Raw genomic sequence first — 17,229 nt, forward strand, 5'->3', positions numbered from 1 at the left:
GTTCAGTCACCAGGTTCTAGTCAGGTTCTCTTGCCATGTTCTATCCAGGTTCTGTAGCCAGGTTCTGTCTCTAGGTTCTTCAGCCAGGTTCTCTCGCTAGGTTCTGTCTCTAGGTTCTGTCTCCAGTTTCTGTCCAGGATCTTTTGCCATGTTCTCTCCAGCGAAGTTCTTCTGTCTCTAGGTTCTGTGTAGGTTCTGTGTCTAGGTTCTGTGTCCTGTTGTCTTGTTACATCTGTATTTATACCAGTTGATTCCAATCCTATCAATCTCTATTCCAAAGGTTAGGGCGTTTCTTATCTCCATTCCAGGGAGTAAAGATTATGTAGCTTAAGTATGATTGTTCGTAGTTAAAGTGATTAATTACCCGCCTGGCACTTAGTTAAGGGGTTTTATTCCCTCCCTAACTTCAGGGAAAAATCCCTACCTGGGGAAACAACCTTTCTCAGAGAGGTGACCTTGGTTAAAACACACAGTGCCAAGAAGGTGAGCAAACATATTAAGAACAATATGCCATATATGCCAGGTCCCTTGAAACAGCAAGGATGGACCGGCTCCCGGTATAAAAACACCCTGCTATTTCTGCATGGTTGGTTTCTGTGGTTAGGCTTGCTCAAAGTTCTGTGTCTGCCCCTGCCTACTTTCCACTTGCCTTTGTTTTCCTCTGGACTCCTCCCCTGCCTGCTTGTGTGTCAAGCTAACTCCTCTCACCTGCATTTCCAGCCATCTCTGGTTGGTAGACAGCAACCCTGCTGCTTTTCACAGTCAGGTGTCATGTGGCCACCTTTCTCAGTTCTGGTGCACTCTGTTGGGGGTCTCAGCTTAGGGTTTAGATCCCAGAGTTCTCAGTGGGAACCCCCCACAGCTGAGATAATTCTCCAGAAATTCAATTTTTGTCCGTGGGAACCCTGCCAGCTCTTTTGTGCCTCTGTAGTCTCTATGTGGTTTCCACTTTCCGTCTTTGGTTATCAGGGTTCTCTCCAGCTAGTCTTCAGTTGATTTTTCAGGGTGTTTTTTTCTGTATTTCAGTTGTATTTCCAGTTTGGTCCTGGGAGAATGTCAGTGTAGCTTCCACTTACTCTGCCCCATTTTAAATCTCTGATTTGTTTTCTAACTGCATTGACTTGCCTGCATGTATTTTCTCACATCTCATTGAGTATTTTCAGAATTGCAATCTTGACATCTCTGTCATTTATATGACATATTCCCATGTGTACCAGTTTATTTTCTGGAAATTTTTCATTTTCTTTCTGAGCTTCCTCATTACCGTTTGTTATTCATGGTATTTGCTGGTCTCCTCTGTCTAAACATCTATGTATCATTGGCCTTTCTCTAGCTGCTTTTTCTGAGAAGGTCTTTCTAGTATTTTCCAGCAGGTGGTGCTGCATCACAAGATTTTTACCTCTGTGACCTCCCAGAGTTGACTTCCAAGGCTTCCATCAGGCTTCCATTAGTATAGCTGTGCTGCTTAGTTTGGAGTTTGTTTTTCCCTCCCTATAATAACCACCCCAAACCTCTGCAGGGTCCCCTGCCCCATGCCCCTTAACTAGGTATCAATCACAGAGGGAGAAAGCATTTCTGCTGCAGTAGCTCTTGGTTTACAGATAATGTACTCCTCAATCTGACACCAAGGGCAATGAAGGTGAGTTTTGGAGTCCTAGTGGTGGCAGGGCTCTGTGGCTCCATTTTTTTAATTTATTTTTTTGTCTGAAATCACCACCCAAGAACCCTTGTGCTCTGTCCTTATCTAGTTGTCTCAGCTGGCTTAGTTGCAGTTTGCACCACTCACCTGCTGTAGTGCCCACCAACACCCTCTGTTCCTCCTAGCTGAAGGAAGTGCCGCTGGCTTCCTCTCCTCTCTAGACTGAGCCATGAGCTCCTGGCTGCAGGGCTTCATCCATTATCTGAGCTTTCCTTCCTTCTTGCCTCCCGATTTATTCTTGTTTCCCACATTTAGATGCTTCAGTGCACGAGTTTCTCAATGTGCCTCTATATTGAGCAGGGAAGTGTTTGTTGAGTTATAGTTTATTAAGTTGTTAAAGTTTCGTTGTGGGAAGCTAAGGGGATCTCTCATGCCACCAATCCTTTGACATCACTCTGTAGTTGAGCCTTGATTGCTGTTGCCACACCAATGGGAGGGATTTACTCCCAGACCAATTAGCTGCAAAGATGGCTGTAACCACTGACTTCTGACCACCCTGGTGAATCAGCTATACAGATGTCTTCTCCACAGAGCAGGACTTACTTCAACAGAGCACTGGGGCCCACTGAGTCCACCTCTTGAGTGTGTTACTTATGCAGGTAGCTGAGTGGTGGTGTTACAAAGTGGTCAGAAGCTGTCCACTGGGTGCGCTGGTTCTGTGGCTTCCCAGGAGGCTCAGGGTAAGGTTAGCCGCCACCTGTGTCTTGCCCAGGGCCACCCGACATGAGCTACAAATCAATTTTGCAGATGGCTGCTACTTGTGCTGGGCTTGGAAGTGCTCAGTGAGGCCAATGTGTAAAACAAGGGCAGCTGCTGCTAGTGCTGGGCCTGGGGGTACTTAGTGACAGGTAAGGGGCCAGATGCTATTTGTTTGAGAAATTTTAGAAAATCTGAAGCATGAGTCAAGACAGGTCATTAATACGGAAAAGCCACTGCAAACAGGTTGGATGGGCCTGAAAGTTGAGTGAGGCTGGGCTTCAGGGAATCACCAGAATGGGATGAACAGTGTGAGCCAAGTTGATAGATTCTCACATATGGTGCCCACCTGTTGACTCTGTGGGGGTAGGGTTCATCAAAGGAACAATGACCTCTGCCAGCACTTATGTATGGGAGAAAGCTGCTCTCCCTCTGCCCCCCATTTCTCATCCCAATGCCAGACAATTCAGTTTCTCACCTTATGTCCCTGATGCCATTTAAGCTGCTGCCCCTATGTTGGAGCTCAGAGGAAGTAAGTCCAAGTAAGTTCATTAATGGGCACTTTAAGAGGAATTGCCTGGGACTCCAGCAGCCTTTGTGTCACTCAGCCACAATCCCCTCTGGTTTTTACAGCCAAAAGTTATGGGGACCTTTCTTCCCAGCACTGGAACCTTGGACTGGGTAGAACTCTGTAGCCAAGATACCCCTCCCAGTATTTATCCACCACACGTGAGTGTAGGACCAACCTGTTCTGCTTCTCTGTTCCTTCTATCAGTTTTCATGTGGCTTAATTCCCTAGGTGTAGGACTTCCACTCAGCCAGATTTCAGGCAGGTCTGAATGATAGTTGTTCTGTAGTTTAGTTGTAATTTTGATGTGGTTGTTGGAGGAGGCGAGTATCCCATTTACCTACACTGCCATCTTGCTTGGAAATCTGGTACAGTATATTTTTGAAAAAGTAACTGTTTTAGCTCACTTCCATGGTAGAGGTTGCAAAATAAGAAAGGCTTAGTCTCCCATGAGGTTTATTTATTTTGATAGTTCACCTAATGAATGATAATTCATCATTTTTGAAAATAACACATGAATGCATTATTTTTATACGCAGTTAAGCTTTATAGGAAACTGACCACCACATAGTACTAGTTCCTCTCCCCATACGCCTTCTCATTCTGTTTTTTAAATGACACTGAATTACACTTGGTTTATGATAAAATATTTTGACATTGTCTAAAACAGTTTATGTTACCTTGTAATTTTATTTTATTTTATTTTTTAAATTAAATCTTTATTGCTCAGATTATTACATTTGTTCCTCTTTCCCCGCCCCCCCCCATAACTCCCCTCCTCCCAGTTCCCACCCCACCCTCCGCCCTCACTCCCCACCCACTGTCCTCATCCATAGGTGCACGATTTTTGTCCAGTCTCTTCCCGCATCCCCCACACTCCTCCCGCCCCCCCCCCCCCAAGAATAGTCAGTCCATTCCCTTTCTGTGTCCCTGATTCTATTATAATCATCAGTTCATTCTGTTCATCAGATTATTCACTTGATTCTTAGACTCACTTGTTGGTAAATGTGTATTTGTTGTTCATAATTTGTATCTTTACCTTTTTCTTCTTCCTCTTCTTAAAGGATACCTTTCAGCATTTCATATAATACTGGTTTGGTGGTGATGAACTTCTTTAGCTCTTCCTTATCTGTGAAGCTCTTTATCTGACCTTCAATTCTGAATGATAGCTTTGCTGGGTAAAGTAATCTTGGTTGTAGGTTCTTGGTATTCATCACTTTGAATATTTCTTGCCACTCCCTTCTGGCCCGCAAAGTTTCTGTTGAGAAATCAGCTGACAGTCGTATGGGTGTTCCCTTGTAGGTAACTGCCTTTCTTTCTCTTGCTGCTTTTAAGATTCTCTCTTTGTCTTTTGCCCTTGGCATTTTAATTTTGATGTGTCTTGGTGTGGTCCTCTTTGGATTCCTTTTGTTTGGGGTTCCCTGCGCTTCCTGGACTTGTAAGTGTATTTCTTTCACCAGGTAGGGGAAGTTTTCTGCCATGATTTCTTCAAATAGGTTTTCAATATCTTGCTCTCTCTCATCTTCTGGCACCCCTATAATTCGGATGTTGGTATGCTTGAAGCTGTCCCAGAGGCTCCTTACACTATCTTTGTATTTTTGGATTCTTTTTTCATTTTGCTTTTCCGGTTGGGTGTTTTTTGCTTCTTCGCATTTCAAATCTTTGACTTGATTCTTGCGCTCCTCTGGTCTGCTGTTGGGAGTCTATAATATTCTTTATTTCAGTCAGTGTATGCTTAACTTCTAGTTGGTCCTTTATCACAACCTCGAGGGTCTCATTAGATTTCTTGAGGATCTCACTATATTTATCGGCGGTCTCACCAGTCTTTTCGAGGGCCTTACTAAATTTATTGGTGGCTTCTAGACAGTTCTTGAGAGACCTTAAAAGTGTGGTTTTGAACTCTATATCCAGCATTTTGCTTTCCTCCATTTCTGTCATTTGTGTCCTGTTTCTCTGTCTCCACATTTTTTATGCTTTCTTGGTGCACCCCCTAGTGGTCTTTGTGCTCAGTGTTGTTGTAGTTAAGCCTTGATTGTTGTAGGTGACACTGGGGGGGATTTGACCTCCAGGCCACTGGCTGTGAGAATCAGCTGTGTCTGCAGTGGGAGAACTTCTGTCCTCTAGGGAGGTGCTAATCTAGCCTTTGCCTGAGGCTATCCAGCAAATACCTCTGTGCAGGGCTTGGGCAGGGCGGGTCCCAGGGGATCAACCGGCCAGGCAGGAGTGAGCAGTTATGGCTGCTCTCAGTCCTGTCCCCAGAGGCTCTGCCTCTCAGTGTCCCAGCAACCGCTGCAAGTACCTTGGAGAGAAAGCTGCCCTCGAGTTTTGACCTATGCCAGAAAGTCCCGCTTCTCCCGTTTGAGTCTGGGTCCCCAGAGACTCGCCCGGAACTGGAGCTCAGAGCCTGAGACTCCCTCCCGATTGAAGAAGACAACTGCGCCCTCAGCCTCCAGCCCGCTCCGCACGCACCTCCGCACCTTTGTATTTTACTTCCACACTGTGCCTCCTCTGAGTCTCAGTATGCTTTTCTCTTTCCTTCTAGTTGTAGAATTTCCACTAATCCAGCCTTCCTGTGGTTCTGGATGATGTCCGTTCCGTCTTATAGTTGTATTTTTGAAGTTGTCGTGCGAGGCAGCAATCTCCGGTGTTTACCTATGCCACCATCTTGGTTTCTCCACCTTGTAATTTTAGACTTACATTTTTTTTTTGGTTATATTTAAATCTGAAATGTCCTGTAATATGGTAGCTGTTAGCCAAATTGTGGCATTAATTTTGAATATATTGCTGCCATTAAAATTGCCTGTTTCTTTTACATTCTTATTGTGGCTACTAGAAAACTTAAGGTTTAACACATGTGGCTTACATTATGTATCTACTAGAGGCCTGATGCATGAAAATCATGCAAGAGGCTTGGCCCTTGCAGTCGTGGCGGCCTGCCTTAGCCCTCGCAGCCCTGGCTTTGTCCAGAAAGTAGTCCAGAAGGACGTCTGGAAGGTCATTCAGCTGTCCAGTCTAATTAGCATATTACGCTTTTATTATTATAGATTGGCCAGTGCTGGTTTAAATATTAAGATATATTGTGGAGAGCGGCTACAGTGTTTGGACAGGTTCAAGCCTTGGACTAATGAGAGGGCACAGTCCTCTCATTGCCATGTGCAAGTCCCAGCTTGGAGGGGAGAGCCCTCCCAGCACAATTATAGCCAACAGCTATAGTTGTAAGCTTGATCCTATGGTCTGAACACGTGGCCCCATGTGCCGGAGTGATGTGGGCTTGATAGAGTTCAGGTGCATGTAATTGAGTAGATTAAAAACCCATGAGATTGTTGTAAACATCTTGACCACGCCCTCACATTGCCTAGTGGAATCTGGCTATAAAATAAAGACACAGCTTGTAGTCTGTGGTGCTGTCGCTTGCTCTCCATCAGAGAGGTTCTGCATCAGAGAGGACAGCGTCCACCCAGACCCAGCTTTCTTCTCTTGTCTGTCTTTTCTCCATCCTTCACCGCCCCCTCTCAGGGTCACTGAACCTGGCTGAGCTAGCATGGCACATAAGGTGCCCTGCGGCTGAGTATGCCATGGCCGTGCCAGCTCACCACAATATATAGCACCGAGTTTTTTTGCTTTCATGTACAACTATAATTACTTGTTTGCTTATTCTATATATTCAGGGTTTATGCTATCTTATATAATGAAAGCCTAATATGCTAAGTGTCCGACCGTTAGATTGTTCGACCAGTCACTATGATGCTCACTGACCACCAGGGAGCAAACGCTCCGACCGGTAGGTTAGCTTGCTGCTGGGGTCTGGCCAATCGGGACTGGGCAAGATGGGCTGGGCATGCCCTGGAGCCCTCCTGTGGTCCTTCCCTGGCCCCGATTGTGCACTGGTGGGGTCCCTCAGCCTGGCCTGCGCCCTTGCAATACAGGACCCTTTGGGTGATGTCAGAGAGCTGGCTTCAGCCTGATCCCCACAGGCCAGGCCAAGGGATACCATGCCCCGGGCCTCTACTTTGTAAACATTTGTTAAATTCAGCAACTTAGTAGTTGTTTGTTGGTGTTAAGCAAGACACAGTTCTAGATGCTGCAGTGGTTACATGCAGAAACAAAACAGTCTCCCATGGTCTACTGGCAGGGAATAACCCCAAACTCCATAGGTCCAGAAGGTTATATATTAAAAATTAAGGAACCACATAATCCAAGAAGATTCCTATAAGTCATTCATTCATTCATTCATTCATTCAACAAATGTCTTTTTGACTATTCACTGTGTGCCAGGACCAATTATTTAATAGCACTTAAGCACTAAACACCATGCGTCCTTTATGCAATCAGTTAGGATTGGACTTTGTGGTTAAATAATAAAGAAAACAATCTTACTTCTTCTTTTAGCATTATTTGAGATAATAATGGGGAAAATATATGTGCACTTTACAGTGATATAGAAGTTATAAATTGTTACTTATATGGAATATATAAATGACCAGTTTACCAATACATCCTGAGCTGTTTTGTCAGCACGGCCTTCCTCTAGACAGAGTCAATTATTTCCTACTTCGGTTGTATATGACACTTGGTTACAATTATTTGTGTGCCTTCCTGTCTTCACCCCAGCAACTAATCTGAGTTCCTTGAAGCAGGGGATCTTGCCTGGGTTCTTGTTCCAGCATTTTGAAGGGTTCAGCAATCTGGAGAAAGGGCTGTGTGTAACTTAAAGAGTCCAGAGACGAAGCATAATTTGAAAGGCATTTGGGGGTCAGAGGAGCCTAGCTTAAGAAACTAAGCTCTCAACCTCCCCAGGGCTATTCCAACTTCACCGGGGCCTTTTCGGCCTCACCGGGGCTGTCCCAGCCTCACCGGGGCCGTCCCAACCTCACCAGGGCCGTTTCAACCTCACCGGGGCCGTTTCAACCTCACCAGGGCCGTCCCAACCTCACCAGGGCCGTCCCAACCTCACCGGTTGAAACGGCCCTGGTGAGGCCGAAACGGCCCTGGTGAGGTTGGGACGGCCCCGGTGAGGCCGAAAGGACCCTGGCGATGTACGACCCTGGCGGTGTACGGCACCGGCAAGGTCGAGATGGCCCTGGTGAGGTCGGGATGTCCCCTGTGAGGTTGAAACGGCCCCGGTGAGGTAGGGATAGCCCCGGTGAGGTAGGGATGGCCCCAGTGAGGTCCGGACGGCCCCGGTGAGGTTGGGACGGCTCCAGTAAGGTTGGGACAGATAATGGGGACCAGTATAGACTGATGAACAGGGGTAGATGCAGAGGCAGAGCAGCATTGAACAGACTGTCAAACTACAGTGGGAAGCCTGGGGAGGGTTTGGGGGCGGTTAAGAGATCAACCGAAGGATTTATATGCATGCATATAAGAATAACCAATGGACACAAGACACTAGGGGGTGGGGGCCAGGGGAATGTCAAGGGGGGGAAAAAGGAGACATATGTAATACTCTTTGTAATACTTCAAAAAATAAAAATTATTTTAAAAAAAAGAAAAGAAGCTAAGCTCTCCTCGTTTCAGGACCCCATGCTTTTTATTAACACAAATTGTCCTGAGGCAAGGTGGAGATATACACTTCAAAGGGTAGGGTTATGTACACAGTCCTTTGTCAGATTTGAGGAAATGCCTCCAGCTGTTCAGGTGTTTTGCCAGTAGGAGGCAATAACATGTAGATTAAGATGCCCTGAGCTATCTGGCAGCAATCAATTATCCCTTTTCAGGTTTGGGGAAATGCCCTTCAGCCACTCCAGATGATTCAGCCTTGCTGTACATGCTGGAATTGGTTTCCGGCATATCACCCTTATGGATTATTTAAATGTAACAAGAATGTATGTTTTAAGATTTTTAAATTCAATGGAAAGGACAGAGTTCTAGCAAGTCTCTAAATTGCTGTCAGGCATTAAAGGAATCAGTTTGCAGTAACTTTCTTTCTGGGCCAAGAGTTCTTTGAGTCCCAATTTCAATGTCCAACAGTTCCTTATGTGTACATGTCAGCAATGATATTTCAGTTCTGGATGGTGGACAAACAGTAGCAATGCAGGTCCAACCTTCTCTGGTTTGTTCCTGGGCAACCTGCAGCGACGCACAGCTGCTGACTGCTAGTATGGCAAGGCGTCTTCACCATCTTCATTTCAGGACTGTTTCTCTTCTTGTCTTCAAGGGCCACTGTTTATTTTGTGGGTGGAACAGTCCGGTCAGTTCCTCTCTGGGATCTGTAGTTGCAGGAATCCACATGGGCTTGGAGGAGATTTCTGGAAATATACAAACATATTCTCAACCAAAGGTTAATAAAGGAATCATTTTTATAAATTAGACTTGGGATCCTTTTAATTTTTGCCCAAACGATTTTCCTTTGGCTTATTTTGACACCATGTATGTTTTTATGGGTGTCTTGTTATTAGCATTACAAGTGAAAAATAATTTGCAAAGTAAAAATTTAAAGCAATTAAGTTTTGATGTAATTTTCTTACAGGATATTTTTCCACTATCCCTTTTTTTTTTTATTTAAATATTAGGAGGATTTTGGAAATTTTACAATGCAGCATTGATAGCTTTTAATTTCAATTTTTCTGTTTAGAAATATGGCTGCTCTGGATTCATTGCATATTAAGCAATTTTTGAACCATCAATAAAAAATTTAGTTAATACTTCAGGAACAGTTTCCTGCACAGTACAATTAAGTTTTCTTGAATATTCAGTTATTTCAATTAGCCAATTTAAACTAATCTGAAGTAAGGTCTATTTTTTAACTTTACTTGTCCTAGGTTATGGACAGTAAATGACATTAATTAAGTTTTTGCAATTAGCTTTTGAGTAACTTTACATAAGCTTTGTTTAGGGAGGCAAAAATACAAATTATTTACTTTTATTTTTGAGGCCTAATATATTGATTTTCAATTATAGTTTTCCAGATGTTTGAAGGAAACCTCTTTTCATTTCCTTCCAGAGCAATTTCCAGGCCACACTTAGAGAATTTCAATTTAAAAAAATCTTTGTCTTTCTTTTACACCAAGCAACAAATGTAACAAACGTGGCTGTTTTTTGATGCTGGCTGATATTGCCAGGCCATGTCACATTAAACAACTTCCCTTCATGGTGACTACTATTATAGTCAGATTTGGTATTTTAACAACAATCTTTAGATTACCCTGTAAATATTAGTGGAAGAGATTTTAAAATTTAAAAATTTCTTTTTATTAAATTTAGAATTGTATTTGTAAAGAGTATCCCCTTTGGCTTATTTGCATATACAGAGGGATTATGGGAAGCCGTCAGTAATTTAGAAAACTTTACTAGGATTAAATTGTTTTCTTTTTTGTTTTGTTTTTTAAATTAATTAATTATTTTTTTATTGTTTTATTGCTTAAAGTATTACAAAGAGTATTACATATGTCTCCTTTTTTCCCCAGCCCTTGACAATCCCCTGGCCTCCTCTACCCCCCAGTGTCTTATGTCCATTGGTTATGCTTATATGCATGCATACAAGTCCTTCGGTTGATCTCTTACCCCTCCCGTCCTGCTCCCAACCCTCCCCAGCCTTCCCTCTGTAGTTTGAAAGTTTGTTCGAGGCTGCTCTGCCTCTGTATCTATTTTTGTTCATAAGTTTATAATGGTCTTTATTATCCATAAATGAGTGAGATCATGTGGTTTTTTTCCTTCATTGACTGGCTTATTTCACTTAGCATAATGCTCTCCAGTTCCATCCATGTCGTTGCAAATGGTAAGAGTTCCTTTTTTTTATAGCAGCATAGTATTCCATTGTGTAGATGTACCACAGTTTTCTAATCCATTCATCTACTGATGAGCACTTAGGCTGTTTCCAGATCTTAGCTATGGTGAATTGTGCTGCTGTGAACATAGGGGTGCATATATAGGATTAAATTGTTTATAGAAATATTGGCTTCTCATATAACTTAATTTATATGAGACCTTGATTATATTTTAAAAAGCTAATTTATTAAGTAATTTAAGTAGGCATTTTTATTAAAAAAGCAAAGCAAGTAAATTTAGAAAATTTATAAGTCTGATTCACAAGGTGCAGATGCCGCCCCACCTCCAGCCTAATTAAGATGCAGGTGGCTAGGGGCTTTTGTTTGCTTTATTCTGTCTTAAAATCCTGCTGTTGGATTTTGAGAAATATTTTCTTACTTTATTTTGCCCTCCTTAGAGGCCATAACCTTCATAACATTTAAGATATATGTATATAAGTAAAATATATGTGTTAATTTTTATTTGTTTAAGCTTTCCATGTGATTTCAAGTATACTAGATTGGCTAAATTTAAAAATATTTCCTTTAATAAGAGAGCAAACCTTTGAAAACATTTCAGGGCCCTTGAAATGCTCCAAAATTACTCCTCAGTTATAGCTTTGAAATTTAACTTGGAAAGACTATCATATATATACGTATATATGTATGATTTAAAGATTATGTACTTTTTACAATTTTCCTAAAAGATATTAATTAAATTTAAACTGGTTTTTGTATTTAAAATTTTGGTTGGGATCACAGAATTAATTCTTCTTTTTTAATTAGACCAATAAGCAACATATTTTGAATTCCTAATTTTTTCAGAGAAAATATAAGATTTTATTTTCTCAAAAATAAATTTCTATACTTTAGACATTTAGTTACCACAGTTACATAATTTCTCTCAATTTAATTTGAACCCTAAAATTTTATAGCTTATAAATTTTTTGCTGGTAAGTTAAATGTTTAGTATTTCTTTAGATTAATAACACCCTATATTCTTTTTTTTTTAAATATATTTTATTGATTTTTTACAGAGAGGAAGTGAGAGAGATAGAGAGTTAGAAACATCGATGAGAGAGGAACATCGATCAGCTGCCTCCTGCACATCTCCTACTGGGGATGTGCCCGCAACCCAGGTACATGCCCTTGACCGGAATCGAACCTGGGACCTTTCAGTTCACAAGCCGACGCTCTATCCACTGAGCCAAACCGGTTTCGGCAACACCCTATATTCTTAAGAAATAATTTAAAAAAATAAAAGATATTAATGAATTAATAGCTTCAATTTTGTCTTCTAGATTTCATGAGGTAAATTTAGATTAATATTTTAGCATTTTGTCATTTCAAAATACCTGATTTAATTTAGTGAACTTCCAAGGTCTTGAGCTGCCAGTGACTGGAAACAGGGTCAGTTTGCATATTACCCTTTTAATATATAGGATAGAGGCCTGGTGCACGGGTGGAGGCCGACTGGTTTGCCCTGAAGGGTGTCCCAGATCAGGGTGGGTGTCCCGCTGGGGTGCCTGGCCAGCCTGGGTGAGGGACTGAGGGCCTCTTTCAGGCTGGCCACACCCCCTTCAGGGTGGGGGTCCCCATTGGGGTGCCTGGCCAGCCTGGGTGAGTGGCTGATGGCTGTTTGCAGGCTGGCCACAGTCCCTTCATGGTGGGGGGATCCCACTTTGGTGCCTGGCCAGCCTGGGTGAGGGGCTGATGGCTGTTTTCAGGCTTGTCAAGCCCCCCAATGGGGACCCTCACCCCATGGGGGTGTGGCCAGCCTGGGTGAGGGGCTGAGGGCCATTTTCAGGCTGGCTACACCCTTTCAGGGTGGGGGTCCCCACTGGCGTGCCTGGCCAGCTTGGGTGAGGGGCTGATGGCTGTTTGCAGGCTGGCCAAGCCCCCCAGTGGGGACCCTCACCCCATGGGGGTGTGGCCAGCCTGGGTGAGAGGGGCTGAGGGTCGTTTTCAGGCTGCCCACAGCCCCTTCAGTGTGGGGGTGTCCCGCTGGGGTACCTGGCCAGCCTGGTGAGCGGCTGATGGCTGTTTTCAGGCTGGCCATGCCCTCTGGTGACCCAAGCTCCCAGCCTCTCCTTTTTTTTCTGGGATTTATCTATCTTCTATAATTGAAACTTTGTATCCTTGAGCGGATCTGAAGCAGGTCAGGGAAGCGGGTCAGGGCAGGCGGGAAGCTTGGCTTCCTCCATCGCCGGGGGCAACCCAATCCTCCTGCTCACTCCAGCTTGGTGGCCACTGCCATCTTAGTTCGGTTAATTTGCATACTCACTCCTGATTGGCTGGAGGGCATGGCTTGAGCATAGCAGAGGGACAGTTAATTTGCATGTTTCTCTTTTATTATATAGGATTTGCAGGTCATGCAAAATTATAAACTTAAAAATTAGCCTGATATATTTATCTGGTCAAACACATATGTAATTTTAATGATCTAGTTGCCACATTATAAAAAGTAAGGAAGTAAATGAAATTATTTTATTTAACTCAGTAATATATCCAGATAACATTCAATAATTAACGTAAAATTATCAATGAGATATTATACTAATTTTTGTACCATACATTCAAAATCCAATGTGTATTTTATATTTATAGTGCATCTCAATTTGGACTAACCACATTTCCAGTGCTGAATTCCTACTACATGTGACTACTGGCTACTAGATTGGGCAGGGAAATTTAGGTTTTGCAAATTAGATGCCTGTGGTGTCATTTAGCATGTTTTTTTTTCCTTGTTAAGTTAGATTTTCCTTTCATTTTTAAACAGAAGAATATTGTGAATGTCAACATTAAAATTAAACAAATTTGATAAGTTCAACTTTAGACAATTTTTTACAAGTGAAATTGTGACTCCATTTAATGGTTTAAAAACTTTTTATTTGTATTTTAGTGCCAGTGCAGAGGAATATAATACAGTTGTGCAGAAGCCAAGACAAATTCTATGTCAGTTTATTGACAGAATACTCACAGATGTAAATGTTGGTAAGAAATAACTATTTCTTTTATAAACTTTACAAATTGTTTTCTTTTCCATATATACAATGTTTTGCAAGCATTTTTCTCCATGTAGTTTTATGGAATTAGTATTTATGATAGTTAACTATTTTCAAGCAAGTTATTTACAGTATTTGCTATGTAATATCAATTAGGCTCTTAAAAGAAATCTGTTTTCCTATTTGTTATCTATATTTTCTGTTGCTTACAGTGAGTTCTTTGATATAAGATATTATTATAGATAAAAAATATTTGGTCAGTTCCGATTATGTGGACTTATTTTAGCTAGGTCTTGTGCCAGTGGTTGAAAAACAGCAAATGCCATAAAAACTGGTAACTTTGTAAGTTGTTGAATCAACTCCTGTTTGTTTTTTCTATCTGGGGCAATCTAAAAGACAAATTACAGCCCAGCCAATGTTGCTCAGTGGTTTAGCATCAACCTAAGAAACAAGATTCACTGGTTCCATTCCTGGTCACAACACATGCATAGATTTGGGGTTCCATCGCCAGTAGGGGGCATGCAGGAGGCAGTTTCTTTCTCATTGATATTTCTGTCTCTCTATTCTTTTCCTTTCCTCTCTCTCCAAAAATCAATAAAAACATTAGAAAAAAAAAAGACAAATTAGAAACTTGGCAAGAATGGTGTCTTATCTGATATATCTATTAAAATTACATTGAAGGGGTAATATAGAGTGCCATTTGGCTCATGGTTTATAAATTTAATTCCAAATTTGGCACAGATTTTATGGTTTGTGATAGTTATTTACCCTTTTTTCAATCAGTAAAATTATTTGCTGAAAAATAACAAAAAAACTGAATATTTGCACGATATGTTTAAACCGCTAGTCCACCCCCCTTGTGCTTTACTAACTCTTCACCATCCAGGAATCAAGATGCCTTCATAGCATCTTCCCACACACTTGTTTTCTTTATGCTGCATTACTGCAATTAAATATTATATTACAATTATTAGTTTATTTGTGTCACCTGAATATGATTTTTTTTTTAATCTTCAGATTTTAGCACAGTGCCAGGCGTATATTATGGGCCTGTAGTACATATTTGATGAATGGATGTATAATAGATAAATGAGCATGGTTATTAAACATTCAAAATTAGGTAGGATTGTAATGGTTAGCCCCATCAATTTACCATGAGCACTATAATTATGGTCACCAAAGTCTAGTTTTTTAACAAAATACTGTTGTTTAATTTGTCACAACTCTTTAAAATGAATCTTGTATTTTTAGTTGCTCTAGAGCTTGTAAAGAAAACTGACTCTCAGCCAACCTCTGTGATGTTGCTTGATTTCATCCAGCATATCATGAAGTCCTCCCCTCTTATGTTTGTAAATGTGAATGGAAGCCATGAGCAAAATGAAGCCAAAGGCTGTTGTATTGGTAAGTCTTGCTATTTGTACATTCATTTGCAATTGGTTTTTTGAAAGCTACCTTCTTCTCTCTGAAATATAATATATATATATATATATATTGATAGATATATTTTAGTCACATTTGTTATAAATTGAGGAAGTAAAATGGTAATGGTTAATTTTATTTTCTGCATCCTTATTGTTTTAATTTTTTATGAACTGGATACCCACAATGGAACAGAAGTAATTAAATTTGTTTATTTGCTGTTGAATACTTTAGCTGTTTTCCTTTTTTCTGGTTTTGGTAATCTCTTTCTTCTAGATTAGGTATTAGTAAACAATAGCCTAATCTAGAAGATTAGGCTGCCTGTTTTTATAAAGAGTAAACACTATTTATTGTAACACAGCCATGCTCATTCATTTACTTATTGTTTGTAACTACTGAAAAGACAACATTGAGAACCCTGAGTAGTTCACTTGGAGACCACATGGCCCTTAAACCTATCTGGTTCTTTAAGAATGACTTTGGACCCTGTCTGCCGGGGTCCAACCCCAGCAGGTCCAGGGGTTCCCAAAGGCGTAGATGGAGTCGGCGAAGAAGGAATGACATGGAGACAGCGTTCAGTTGATCAGCAGCCTAGCCAGGATCTCCAGCCAAGTTCTGGTCTGGATCTCCAGAGGGGTTCTGCTTAGGATCTCCAGCCAGGTTCTGTGTCCATGGTCTCTTGCAAGGTTCTCCAGCCAGGTTCTCCAGGTTCTCCAGCCAGGTTCTGTAGCCAAGTTCCCTCGTTAGGTTCTCCAGCCAGGTTCTGTCCAGGTTCTCCAGCCAGGTTCAGTCACCAGGTTCTAGTCAGGTTCTCTTGCCAATTTCTGTAGTCAGGTTCAGTCCAGGATCTTTTGCCATGTTCTCTCCAGCGAAGTTCTTCTGTCTCTAGTGAACGTTCTGTGTAGGTTCTGTGCCTAGGTTCTCTCTCTCTCTCTCTCTCTCTCTCTCTCTCTCTCTCTCTCTTTCTCTGTCTCCTAAGTTCTGTCTGCTGTTGTCTTGTTTCAACTGTATTTATACCAGTTGATTCCAATCCTATCAATCTCTATTCCAAAGGTTAGGGCGTTTCTTATCTCCATTCCAGGGAGTAAAGATTATGTAGCTTAAGCATGATTGTTTGTAGTTGAAGTGATTAACTACCCGCCTGGCACTTAGTTAAGGAGTTTCATCTCCTCCCTGACTTCAGGGAAAAATTCCTACCTGGGGAAACAACCTTTCTAGGAGAGGCATCCCCTCCCTGACTTCAGGGAAAAATTCCTACCTGGGGAAACAACCTTTCTTGGAGAGGTGACCTTGGTTAAAACACACAGCGCTAAGGGGAGCAAACATATTAAGAACAGTATGCCATATATGCCAGGTCCTTTGAAACAGCAAGGATGGACCGGCTCCCAGCAAATTCCCCCTTTTTTATTTTTTAAAAGCAGGCATTAAAAAGAAAAACCTGAAATGCTCTCTTGTATCCATTTTAAGAGTAGGATTGGCACTTTCCGCTATTACCTGAGGCCTGATCTATCACCCCAGGGAGAACTTGCCAATCCTGCACTTTCCCAGGGTGGAAAGGCTGCAGTGGGGTTAAGGATAAGGCTCCTTGGGCCTACCTCCTCCCATGCCTTTACATTTACCTTTCCTTCCTCAGAAAAGCATGGACATACTTCTTGTATAAAACGTTCTGTCTGACTAGGAGTAACCTTAATTCCTCTGCTAGCAAGCATATGAGTTAAAAGATCAATACAGAGTCTTATTTCTTTAGACTCAGTATGGCACATCTTCTTAATCTAAAGATCAATACAGAGTCTTCTTTCTTTGGACTCAGTATGGCACATCTTCTCAATCTAAGAATCAATACAGAGTCTTCTTTCTTTGGACTCAGTATGGCACATCTTCTCAATCTAAGTTCTGTTCTATCCACCTTCTTACCCTACTTATCCTCTATAGGGGGGTCTGTAGCACCCTGGTGGAGTCCTATCCGTCCCGAGTGTGGGGGTTCTCAATGGGGAGGGGGGCTTACCTAGGGGAATCCTGTTTCAGGAGTTCCCAAAGGTGTGGACGGAGTCGGCGAAGACTATCCACCCTCTTCCTACGGTGGAGTCCTATCCGTCC

At 41.9% G+C, this 17,229-nt stretch overlaps 1 protein-coding gene across 1 annotated transcript in view; it reads left to right on the forward strand.

Annotated features, from left to right (window-relative positions):
• Positions 1 to 17,229, forward strand: part of ATR (ATR checkpoint kinase) — a 199,601-nt gene that overhangs the window by 20,194 nt on the left and 162,178 nt on the right. Inside the window, exons 2-3 of the mRNA XM_081086154.1 lie at positions 13,611 to 13,702; positions 14,965 to 15,114. Coding sequence (XP_080942280.1) covers positions 13,611 to 13,702; positions 14,965 to 15,114 — 242 coding nt within the window. The remainder of the gene's footprint in view (positions 1 to 13,610; positions 13,703 to 14,964; positions 15,115 to 17,229) is intronic.

Source organism: Myotis nattereri, assembly GCF_964212035.1.
Source record: "Myotis nattereri genome assembly, chromosome: 3".
NCBI lineage: Eukaryota > Metazoa > Chordata > Mammalia > Chiroptera > Vespertilionidae > Myotis > Myotis nattereri.